The sequence below is a fragment of the Colossoma macropomum genome, unplaced genomic scaffold (genome assembly GCF_904425465.1).
Source record: "Colossoma macropomum unplaced genomic scaffold, Colossoma_macropomum, whole genome shotgun sequence".
NCBI classification, from domain to species: domain Eukaryota; kingdom Metazoa; phylum Chordata; class Actinopteri; order Characiformes; family Serrasalmidae; genus Colossoma; species Colossoma macropomum.
Window position 1 is genome coordinate 20,376,747 of NW_023494807.1, and position 13,305 is coordinate 20,390,051.

A 13,305-nucleotide genomic window follows, 5' to 3' on the forward strand; every position below is an offset into this window, starting at 1 on the left:
TCCCACAACAAAATATGGACAGTATTAACTAGGGAGTGAACGCTGCTAGAAACTACTCCACTGTTTATCCCAACATTTGTTCCTGCACAGAATAAGAACTAGCAGCGTATGAAATGGTGTGAAGTTCTTACAAGAGCTCTTCTTGAACACTGTGGAACTCATGAACTTCAAGAATCTGTCAGCGTAGAAGTTTGGCCTGTGAACTGATACTGTGTCCTATAGAGGAGAGGAGAGAACATACAGATAATGGTGAGACTGAGTACAATACATTTGATACATTCTTGTAATATTCTATTTTTCTTTATCATGGAACTGTATTAGTCATCATGTCTTGTCTTGTTCACTGTACTCTGACCATAATCAGCCTGAGGTTACAGTGCAATGGAAAGAAAGGCTCACTCAACCCCTATTAAGGCCACACAGTGATGGTATCTCCAGGCCTTCAGGCTTTGGAGCGAAACCAGAGCTAGTAGATCCGTATCTAAAGTCCACTCATGCTCCCCATCAACCTCTGCAGCTCCACATTACCCACACACTCCCTCTTCTCACACTCATTCATACATGCATGAGGCCAGGGAGTGGGATTACTCTGCAGGGCACAGTGCCATACAGATGGTGCCCTGCTTTTAATAATTCACCACCTGACAGGACACTGTCAGGAAGCGGTCAATGATTCCAACCCAGTGACAACTAGTATACAGTAACTACTGCACTGTACTGTAGTGAATTACAGAGCTCTACACTGTACTGCAGTCTATGCTGTTTGCTGGACTGTATCACAGTAATAAATGTAAGCATATTAGTCAGCGATCAATTTTGCTGCTTATCACATGACCAGCTACAAATCTATATTGCGGTTTAAAGTACACAGTGCCAGAAACTACATAAACCACTACCACTTTGTGTTCAATACCACTGGCAGCATTGGTTTGCTATGCATTATATACAGAAAAGCAGCAATAAATAATTATGTGCTCAAAAGTCTGTAGACATATGTAGTGGAGCCAGACACTTGAATTAGACCAAACATGGTATTAGAGAGAAGACAGCAGTGAGGTGGAGGGCGGATGTTTTGGCCTCTAAACGGGCTTTTTCTTTTCACACTTACGGCGTCATGGACCAGCGCCTTCCATGTGTGCTCCAGCTTCTTAATGAGTCTGCAAGAGAAATGGACACTAGCTTACTGAGCTGCAGTCTGCAAAGCCACACAGAAATGCAGAGTCAGGATGGGATGGCGTGTTTTCTCACTTAAAGCTTTCTTTCATGGCGATTATGCAAGAGTGCCTCTTACACATGACATAACACCAAACACCACAGGGCAGCTTACGAACGCCAAGCCCACTCATGCTAGATCAGGTCATACATGCTGGTGTGATGGGTTTGAGGACTATCTGGATACCAATGTAGACTGACAGAGAGTGCAAGTTCATTCATTTTAACCTTTGTAAGACTAGATTCATTACTGATGTTTTTTATATGATTTACATGCAATTACATAATTCCATATTTAGTCAAGGAATTAATTACATTTACATTCATATATATGTACATATGCTATATATGCTGTACCTGTAGGACTGCAGGATATCTATGATGCCGATGAAGAGCAAAAGTCTCTCTCCTTTCCCACTGACTGCTGGGATTCCCCCCATTCTAGAGAGAGAGAGAGAGTGAGTGAGATGGATCATTCGTTATATAAAGTTATATAAATTACAACTACCAAAACAACACACTATTTTTTACCAGTTTATTAAATCAATTTTCAATAAATCCACATCAATGAGACTAATAAAAACCCTTAACGCATTCAAATGCACTTACAGATGAATCTGTGCTTGGCTGTTGGCTATTTAGAAAGGGCTATTTTCCAAATAGGGCAAAACAAGGCTTAGAAAATCATTAGTAAACATAAGTTAGATATACACAGTGGTAAACTGGGACCATTAGATCTAGGCCTTCAATTTGGGCAATAATGTCAAAAAATGAGGAAAAAAAAACACCTCAACAGTGATGCTGACTAGCGTCCCTATAGGATTCAGGTAGTTTGTTAGCACTAGGCTAACAGCAATTTGTATGAGCACTTGCTGATGAGGCTAAAGTTAGCTTCGTATTTGAATTTTCCATCCCAACTTAACCAATGCAGCAATTACATGCTGGTGCATTCAGGCACCCTAATGTAACTGCCGCAGCATTTACATTATCTCTCACTGAGCATTTCAATAATTTAACCCTTTTGTTCCCATGCAATTCTTAACAATGAAACCAGAGTAGTATTGTAATACTTGTAGAATTGAAATATGAGCATGATTCTATTGAATGAAAATTGGCTAAGAATTATGGACATGCATTTTTGGCACCCAAAAATCATTAGATCTTCTATGAAGGCCTAGAAGGCCCTGAGGGTGCCCATCTGCACATACAGTACTGTGCAGCAGTCAGAGACCACCCTTTATTTATTTAATTTCCAGTCAAAACAGCCATTATGTACAAGTCATTCTGGAAAAAAAGAAAACATATTGAACAGAAAATTACACAGAAGCCTCAAAAACTAAATAAAATATCAAATTTTTGTTCACTGTTTCATTAGCAGTTTTTCTTCTTTTATTTTCTTTTCTCACTAATGGCTTCTTGACAGGTACACATCCTTTCAGACCCATAGTAGAGGGACAGAAAGAGCTGTGTATTTTTCAGTGCTGTTTATCTAAAGGTGACAGTTTTGGTTTTGCACAGTTGTTAGGAATTCAATTTTCTTTTTTAATCTTTATGTAAGTGGATTATCTTACATCCAATCTCCTCAGAAATATCTCCTAAAAACGTTGTACTTAACAGCCATTTTGACTGGAAATTAAATATAGGAATGGTGGTATCTGACTTACGCACACATGGGACATATTATTATTACATACAGATACTTACATATAATTAATGGGACATCTTAAAGAGGTATGTATGACTTCCCTGATAAAAACAATCAAATGTGCAGGCACTCACGTGTCATCCGTGTCGATGGAGTCTCCGCAGGCTGCTCCTCCCTGGATGGACTCCATGGCTGTGGAGTAGAGCGCTCTCTGAGTTGCAGGCTTCTTCTCATCACCGCCACTCTGACAGCCCTCCATCTGCTGCTCACGCACAGCCTGGTCCAGGTTATGCACGCCCAGCAGCAAGCTGTAGTCCATGATCTTAAAGCTTTCTAACACCTGTACACACAAATACATACACCACATTAAATGCTTCCGAAAACATACTATTTTTCAGAGTCTTAAATATCTGCAGCACACAGTAATACACACACAAACCTAAATTTAAAAAATGTTGACACAGCATTGTGAAATGCTAATTAAACAGTCATTTGTAAATCCACTTTGACCTATATTTAAAAGAAAAACAATACAAAGCCAGGATTTTAATGCTTTACTTTATACATTTTTGTGTTTTTATAACTGTACATTAATTCTAAAATTGACGCCTGCAACCCCTTCCAAAAAGGTACTCAAAAGGTGATGCAATCAAGCTTGCATATAAAAGTACTGTCCAGGAAAAGCCTAGGCCTTCATGAACACAGATGGGTTGAGGCTCACAATTGTGTCAGCAAATAATCCAACAGCTTAAGCACAACATTCCCCATTGAGTGACTGCAAGGATTTGAAATATCATCAAAAGATTCAGGAAATCCAAAGAAAGCAAGCCCAAAAACCACCACTAAATGACTGTGACCTTCAATCCCTCAGACTGCACTGCATAAAAAACATATTTCTGTACACATAAGCACAGGAATACTTTTACAAACCATTGCCAGTAAACAGTATTTGTCAATGCATCCACAAATGCAAGTTAAGACTGTACTATGCACAGCGGAAGCCCTATGTCAAGAACATCCAGAAACGCTGCCAACTGTGCTGGGCTCATGCTCATCTGAATGTGTATTTTGGTCTGATGAGCCAGTCTGTCAGACTGCATATGGAAATAGTGGATGTTGTGTTCTCCGGGCCAAAAAAGAAAAGGACCATCCAGATCGTTACCAGAGTAAAGTTCAAAAGCCAGCGACTTTCATTGAACGGAGGTGTATTAGTGCCCATTGCATGGGTTCCTTGCGTTTTTTACATTGCACATTGGTGAAGGCACTATTAAACCTTAAAAAAATATATATACACATACTGGAGCAAGATATGCTGCCTCTAGACATTTCAAGGACATTCATGCTTATTTCAACAAGACAAAACCAACTACACCATTACAGAGTGCGGGTGCTAGAATTTCCTGCATTCCACATCTGTCTCCCATCCAAAACATATAACACATTATGAACCATAAAATATGCCCTGAACAGCTGCGCAGCTGCAGAAGATTCATTAAGTGCTGTTAAAAATGAAAGATGATGTAACACCATAGTAAAACATGCTCCTATCTCAACTTTTTTGAAATGTGTTGCAATAAAATTCAGAAGGTTCAACATCAAAGATCATGTTTTTGTACAGTTTTAAACATAATGCAGGTCAAACAGAATTTACTAATCACTGCTTTCTGTTTTTATTAGCATTTCACATACTGTACTAACTTTGTAGTAAATGCACATCTTGCTTAATTCATTAAGTAATTAAAGTGAAGAGCCGCAAGTGGTCTTCAAAAGTTCTCAAGTTTCACCATTTAGTAAGCCAAAAATAACAAAAGTACTCTAAATAACATCAAACTATAGACAAAAAATGTTGCAGGTTTTCAACTGGTAACACACATCATAACACACATCTAAACACTAACCAGGCAATCTCTCTGCAGTGTCTTGACTAACGCATTGTAAGTGTCAGTGTCCAACAGTAGTCCATCAGGCACGTCCTGCATGAAGTCCAAGTCTTTGAAGGTGGGCTTGGCCTTCTCCCGCTCTTTCTTAGAAGCCCGACGCTTGTAAGTGGAGCCCTTCAGGTCAAACTTCAGATGCATACGGAAAACCCGTGGCAGGATATTATTCATCACCAGAATCCGAATATTCTTCCCCCCAGACTGAACACAATACAGACCAAAGAACTTGGGCAGCAACGTCCGTGGATTCTGATTCAGATTCTAAAGGAAGAGAAGAAGAAAAGAAGAGAAAATGTAGAGAAGAGAGAGAAGAAGGGTGAGATGGATGAGATAAGCCTGATTAATGTTCATAATATTCCATCTTTCCGAAGGCCTTGCACATTAGATTAACTACCAGCCTGATTAGGAAGCAGCAGAGGAATCAACCAATCAAATAGCCTAAACACATTTCAGTCAATTGCTGGAAGCTGAATGCCAGGGCCCTTGAGTGAAAGAGTCACTGTAAAACTGCAACTTACAAAGTAAAATATATGCTAATGTTTGTTATTGTTTCAAAGTAAGTTTCAAATAAAACATAAACAAAAATCCCACAGGGATACTAGCTGACTTCAGTATCATAATACAGGTATGTTCTGACATTTAAGGCCTGAACTGAAGGTCTTGTTCTAATAGTCGTTGGTTCTAAATCATAAGGCTGTGGAGATTGCTCTGATTTATTTACGCAGGACTTCCAGCCAGACGCGACTTCTGCCCCATATAAAATGAAACAAACTTTTATAAGTTGTCAGTATATTAAAAATATAAATAGAATATATTTTAAAATATTGCTGCTGTCAGAACAAAAAATCTTCAAAAAAGTAACTTTACAGGAGACAATTTTAACTTTCAATTTAAGTTAACGTAACAAGATTTTCCTTTACATCATTTTGAGTGTTTCTATTGGTCTGTTTGTCATGAAACTTTGATAAAGTGAAAACGGCAGCTGGTATTTTAAAATAATGTAAAAAATGAACAAAATATATTATATACTTATATATAATATAAGGTTTTGTTCTGAGAACGACAATATATTACTCGTTTTGTATGGTGTTCCAGAGGTCAGTGTACACATGGTTTACGAATGCTTAGCATTGGTTTATTCTTCCTCTATCTCTCTCCTGCACATTGCACACCCACTGCTGGCCAGCCCTATTACATCAGGATCAGGGGCACCACTGTACCAAGGCCACATTACGATCCCCATAATGAAGTGCTGGAAAACTCCAGGATGGAAGAGTCTGTTGAATTCGGAGGCAGACTCTAACGGTGACTCATTTGCACCACCGCCTACTCCACGCTATTCACTTCAAAACATTCTACGCCTACTTAATTAGACACAGTCTGGCCACTGTCGTAGGAGCCGAGACCAGAAGACAAACAGCTGACTGTAGCCTATTAAGGGGTTTATGACATTAGCGTACAGCATGCCATAATGCCCCACAGCAAACGCATTAAATGATGGATTTTGCACGGAACACTTCTATAATCTGCATGGTCTCTGAACTGTAAATCCCTCATATAAGACACATCTTAGATGAAATGATGCTTTAGTCAGTGGTCGGTCAGTGTGGTTTCAGTCTGAGCACCTGGAACAGCAAGCAGAGTTCCACCCCACAAATGTCCTGATTACACATATTTACAACAACTGCTGTGACTGATGTACTTTTTACAGAATCGTTGGAAGGATGTTTAAACTGGGATAACAAAGCCACAACAATAATTTAGAATTTTTGCATTTGAAATGTGTAACTTACATGGTCAGTACCCTTCAGCAGATCTATGCTCCTATTAATCTCTACTAAAATTTAGAATAACTCAGCACTGTTTTCAATCTGCCCTGCGATGGACTGGTGACCTGTCCATGGTGTATCCTGCCTTCCACCCAATGACTGCTGGGATAGGCTCCAGCTCCCCCCGCGACCCAGAAGGATAAGCGGCTTAGAAGATGTGTGTGTGTGTTTTTAGTCTAATTAATAAATAGTAGGCCTGTGCCAGTCACAGAATACTTCTACCGAGGTAACCACGTACAAAATAAAGGTAAACGGTTAACGGTTTGGGGGTGTGTTTCAGGTGGGGGTTTCTTTGCTTCAACTTTCAATTTATTTCCACAAAGCATTTACACACAGCAATAACAATATTAATACTAAAAATAATAACAATAAAAATAATAGCGGGCGGCATGGTGGCACAGTGGGTAGCACTGTCGCCTTACAGCAAGAATGGCCTGGGTTCGATTCCCGGCCGGGTGACCTGGGTCATTTCTGTGTGGAGTTTGCCTGTTCTCCCCGTGTCTGCGTGGGTTTCCTCCGGGTACTCCGGTTTCCTCCCACAGTCCAAAAACATGCAGTCAGGCTGATTGGACATGCTAAATTGCCCCTAGGTGTGAGTGTGTGTGTGTGTGTGAATGCGTATGTCTGTCTGTCTGCCCTGCGATGGACTGGCGACCTGTCCAGGGTGTATCCTGCCTTCTGCCCAATGACAGCTGGGATAGGCTCCAGCACCCCACCGCGACCCAGAAGGATAAGCGGTTTAGATGATGGATGGATGGATAATAGCGACACTTTTTCTACTGGTAATTTTGTGACTGTTCCTAAAACTGACACAAGAGCCTAAAAGCAGACACAAGAGCAAACAAAGTGACAGTGTGGGAGTTGAAGCTTAATTCTATGTCAAATTAAACAACATAACAATGGTACAGTTCAGTAAAAGCTGTAGGTATAGTATATTGTTTTTGAGTATTGTATATTATCTTTAATTGGCGAAAAAACTAATTTACATAGCAAATGAATTGTGAATGTCACATGAAGGTCGCTGTACCTGTAGCCGTTTAGCCTGATGCCTTTTCCAGATGTCAAACTAAACAAGAACTGACACATGACAGTTTTTCTCCCTGAGAAGCAAAGCTGTTTGGTATCTGATACCTAATGCTGTGCTATGAGAATGTTCTAAAACGTACAATGTAACAGGCAAATTTTTATACAGGTGCAGTGCTTCCACCCCCTTCACCCACCCCGAGTGTGTTTAACCAGTGCAGCTCAACAGCCACGTTTCTAAAACAATTTCACCCATTAGGTACAATAAAAATGGTATTAATGCAGTAATCACGTTAACCAACATTTTTAAAACTTCAGTTATGTTCACATGTGGGAATACTAGTGTCTCATTATGGTTGGCAAGAAATTAATCAACAAATGAACTGTTATCAATAAATTAGCATTACCGTGGGCTGTTACTGCAGTAACTTGGTAACCTTGACCGGCCACAGGCCTATTGAAGAATAAGCCTTACAGTGTAATAAGTTTAAACAGGAAGATGTAGTGGCCTCACCATGTAGTATCCAGGAAGCAGCTTCTGCAGAAACTCTGCCTCCTTGTGCTGGACGGTTTTGATGATGAACTCGTCATCACGGGTGACGTAGAAGATGGAGCCACTGGCCCCTGGATTGGAAAGCTCGATCAGTGGCTCATTACACAAAGAGTACTGCAGAGAGAGAGAAAAAGACAGAGAGAGAGAGAGAGAGTGTTAATGTTAATGTTTCTTAGGATAAAAACTCCATGTGTCACCTGCACAGCTATACACTACTGATGGGCAGCGATGCATGGACTTCAATTCTCTTGCTCCTTTTGTTTTCCATTCAAACGTTTCGCTAATGTTAAGCAGACTTCACCAAAAGTTGGCAAAAAAATGCACATTAATGAGTGTTTCCATCAAGTACTGCTACACGCAAATTTCTGAAGAGTGTTGCTTGCTTTGAGTGGCACATACACTGGAAACATTTAAATCTTTATTAGCTCAGCAGAGCAATTTTGACAGCATTCTGTCAGCTGTACATGGCTGTAGCTCTAACAGTTCAGAGATACTGGACAAAGCGGAGTGAGCAGTGACCCATTTAATGAGGGCTAACCTTCACTGAATCACTTGGCTGTCCGAACCTCTGGAAGCATCACTGCAGCAAAAAGTTCTGATAGGACATAGTGTCAAACATGTGACTTTCATTTCCACCATTTAGGCATTTTTGCACATTCCTGGCTTTTTTCTTCCAGAGTTTTAAGGCACAATTTCAAAAATATGTGCGTATATATATATATGTATATATATATATACACACACACACACACACACACACACACACACACACACACACACACACGTGGGTTTTCCATTCACCTCTTTTTATATATTTTTGAAATTATACATACATACATATAGATATACATTTTATATCTACTTGACTGTGTAAATACTCTGTTTACATAACGTAAGTGGTGTTAGCAGTGTTGGCTCCTCCCCCTTTCTGTGATGCAACAAGCTCTGCTGGGTCTTCTGAGGTCGCACTAATGCACTAATGCCAATAAATACTGGAGCTATAAGGACAGCCATAATAGCGCTAAAGCCTATATATACTGCCCACTAGAAGTATGAACATGTCCACATCCACACATACTTCACACTTAGATCTGAGTTTTAATGAGGAAGGGGGTACCTGTCACTTTCAGTGCAGAGTTTAACAGGAAAAGTATTAGTGTGGTAATCCCCATCTGGATCAGGTGCAGTGTGTGTGGGATTACAGCACTGGCATGTTCTTACAACACACACATACACACACACACACACACACGCACCTCCCACACACATACATACACTCACATAGCCCTACTGTCATAACAAACCCTTAAACGAATCATAATATTTCCAGAACAGTTTCATCATGCATTGTTTATCCCTATTTATACTCTACAGCTTGTAAAATCATTATCATAGATCCATCCATAAAGGACACACCCTTCCCGTTAACACTGCCTGGTGCTGTGAAAGTGCTGAAAAAAGGCTTCTAGGATCAAACATTGTCCTGTCTATGATGGTCTTGGCCCCTGTTAACTGAAAAACACAATCGATTCTGAAGCAGAATGTGTATAAGTATGGCCCTGGAGGAAAATGTGATTATTAAGGGAAATGATTCAGTGCATCAAAAAATCTCAAATTTCATAATGATTAAAAAAAAAATGTAAAAATTCAATGAATAGGGGGGGTGCTACTATAAAGCATTGGCCGTATCATGGGGAGATGCTGAATTTGGTCTGCGGCGATACCATAGCCATCCGTGGCTGGGAATCCAAAACAGCATAATTTGTCTTGCTATCTCAGCAGGATTCCCCTCTCCCCAGTCACTCAGCCTGATGCTAGCAAACATGCTTGTCTGGTAAGTAACATAACAGGACTGGCAGTTAGTGTTCTCCTCCAAGTATACTAATCTGTCCAATGACGCTTCTTTAGTGGCAGTTTGAAAAGATGTGTACAATTTAGTACAGGACTAAATTGTGGGGAAAAAATTGGGTAAAAGGCCAGAAAAAAACCCCAATTATTTACACAGCAATCAGACACAAACATTAAAAGTGATACTTCCCTTTGGACATTTTGGGCATTTGAAGACTAAGAAATGTATTTGTTTATTATGTACACTTTATTTAGCATTATTATGATAGATTAAAAGAAATTTTGACATAAATAATTTCTAATGTTCCAAAATTGTTGCAGTTAAATCACCATCTTCAGACTGATGCATTGTCATACATTTTTACACACTTACTGCACAGTTTTGTGCTTTCCCTGCTCTAAAGCACTTGATTTGACCCATCAGCTAATTACGGAGTGAGTCCCTTACTGATCCACAGAAACTGAAGGGTTAGCATGCTGTACGCTGCAGATAGTGCAGCCTCAATTAACCTCAGTGACCACTACACTGTGTGTGTGTGTGTGTGTTTATACACTGTAATAAAATAAGCTTTTTTTAATTATTTTATATATAAACATAACTTACATAATCTAGATTTAAATATTATAAGACACTGGAATGCATTTATAATATGTTTTATTCAACATTTCAAGCATTTTGGGAATATAATATGTAATTATTTTGTGTGACATTATTTTGCTTGAGATTCAATCATGTCTCAAATATGAGGCGTTATCGAAAGCAATTTTACTAGAACTTTACTGTTAATGTTCTACAGCTTCCTCAGTTTTTATGGAATAATCTAAAGATTTGTTCAAGACTCACATACCCGTTGTATGCAAAGATTTGGGTGCCCCTGGGCAAAATTTCTTTCTAAGTGAAAGGGGAACAGGGAACACACTTCTGCACATTTTAATGCACAATCACTGTTTAGTTACTGAATTTAACATATTGGGGAAGAAAGAATAAAACATAGAATGTGGCCTGTGCAAAAATTTTGGCATATTTTGTATTTTAGTTCTTTTCCAGTACGTCAATGTTACTCAACAAAATTCCATAATTAGTTTGTTTCCTGTCGAGAATATGCTAACTGAAAATCAACAAAGCATACAATCTTGGGTGTGTCTAACGTTTTTTGTATATGACCGTATTACATTTTATTTATACATTTTTTTAATGTTTTAATGTGTATGCATGTCTATGAACTGCTATCATCACTGTTTACCAACCTGAAAGCATTTGGTTGACATCACCAAATGGTCACACCTTCATCTCTGAGAGAACATAGATGTTCATAGTTGGAGTTATTTTGTTATTTCAAAGCATTTTCATATTGTGTTTTGTCTTAATAATACAACATTACAATGACTAAGGTGGTGATTTGAGTAAACATTCAGGTTTGTTCAATGCCTTAAACTGTATGTGGGCCCACAGTTCAATTCCACACTCTCATACCGAGGGGGAGGGGATAAGTAATGGTACTTCATTTATGTACCTAAGTATTATTTTAGAAGATTTGTACTTGTACCTGAATACCTGTACTTCTACTCTATTACATTTCCAAGAGAAAAAAAACATACTTATACTTGTCACAAATTTCAAAGACCAGGAGATTTTTCTCTTTTACTTTGTCCAATCACTCGAGTTTCTCTGCATCTAAATTTATCGTTTATTTTTAAAACATCCAACCAAATTCATATCCATGTAAAATAAAACTGCCCACAGTTGTGATGAATTGTCTTTGTGTGAGTAACAGCACCACACATTATTCACCATACCACCACATTACACACCAACAAACAAACAAAAATATTTCATTTATACGTTTAAATGTACTTTTAAAGCTAAACTATGTAAGATTTGGGAATTTGGACACCTCTCTGGTGCAAATGTGGAATTGCATGCAACATATAAAAGAACATTTTGTAAAGTTTGTTGCACAAGTGTCTGAATCTGATGTGAGTGCACTGAAAGAGTATTCAGAGAAAACTCAGTCTTAACTTGGTGAAAGACACTTCTTCTGATGACGTAAGTGAGTTATCTACTATCGCTATCATATCTTCATCAGTATAATGTTGAATTTGTATTTGGGGCCCAAACATCGAGTTAGTTCTTCCTTTTGAGTCTGTGTGATGTTAATACATAAAGACATATGACGTATCCAACCTGACACTGCAGTATTTGGTCAACAGATTAACTCTGCATTTCTGCTACTGATATTAAGGGAAGATTTAAAATTACACTAGCTTAAGTTTAAAATACTGCACATGTAAATTTACTGTAATCTTCTGTGTATACTGTGCACACATATTAGGTTAACACCTTATCTGTTAATTTGGCTAATTTTAACTCGTGATAACCCTCTGACATGGCTGCTCTGGCTATGGGGATCTTAGCTAAATTGATCTGGGACTGCAAGTCTCTGGCCAAGACGAACTGCAGCCAATGAAAACCCTGCTTTTAAGTCACACTGGACCATATAATAAGACTAAAATCTTTGTAACATGGTCAGCACATTCCAGGCCAACACTTTAGAAGCAAACTTCAAACATCGAACACATCTTTGCTGATTGACTACATTTAGTGACAAAAACAAGCATTAATATTAACCTTTTGTCAAAGTAGTCATAAAATTCAGTGCCTGCCTGTTTTGGAAGCTCCTTAGTTAAACTATACATTTACTTTCTTCAGTAACATTAACTAATGTATGGATTTAACTGATATGTTGTGAGATAAGTTGCTATTCCAGCCAAGCGGAAAGCAGCCTGTGGCTGTGACAGAATGTTTTTAAGTTCAAGTTTTAAAAAAAACTTTATTTTCACAGCAAAGCTGTCAGGTCTGCTTGTATCTGAGTGACTGTCATCCATATTTATCCTCAAAAGTAATAAATATTAAAAAACTAAAGAGCATAATAATGCTTTTTGGCCTGAGTTCAGAATTTTAAAATGATGCATTACTAATACACACATAGACACACACTGAGGGTGAGTCACTGAGTGTGTTTCTCTATAGACGCTACACCTTTGCCAAAGGAATGACTCAGACCCCCTCTCTCCGCCCAGATGGTGGGGCAGTGTGGCCATCTTCCATCAATGCTCACATACACACACACACACACACACACACACCAATCTGCTATGCATAAACAAAATGTGGAACAATTATCAATGAGTGGTGCTAATTTGCTAAGTCTTTTCAATATGTATCAAAAATTTGAATTTTTGTATCAGAATTTAAAA

At 38.7% G+C, this 13,305-nt stretch overlaps 1 protein-coding gene across 2 annotated transcripts in view; it reads right to left on the bottom strand.

Moving 5' to 3' along the window:
• The window catches only part of pip5k1cb (phosphatidylinositol-4-phosphate 5-kinase, type I, gamma b), a 71,174-nt gene that overhangs the window by 19,291 nt on the left and 38,578 nt on the right, over window positions 1-13,305 (bottom strand). For both annotated transcript variants that reach the window (XM_036556395.1, XM_036556396.1), the window contains exons 6-11: window positions 8,161-8,313; window positions 4,756-5,055; window positions 2,992-3,197; window positions 1,570-1,653; window positions 1,109-1,157; window positions 132-216 (exon numbers count right to left, since the gene is read on the bottom strand). In XM_036556395.1, the coding sequence (XP_036412288.1) occupies window positions 132-216; window positions 1,109-1,157; window positions 1,570-1,653; window positions 2,992-3,197; window positions 4,756-5,055; window positions 8,161-8,313 (877 nt within the window). The remainder of the gene's footprint in view (window positions 1-131; window positions 217-1,108; window positions 1,158-1,569; window positions 1,654-2,991; window positions 3,198-4,755; window positions 5,056-8,160; window positions 8,314-13,305) is intronic.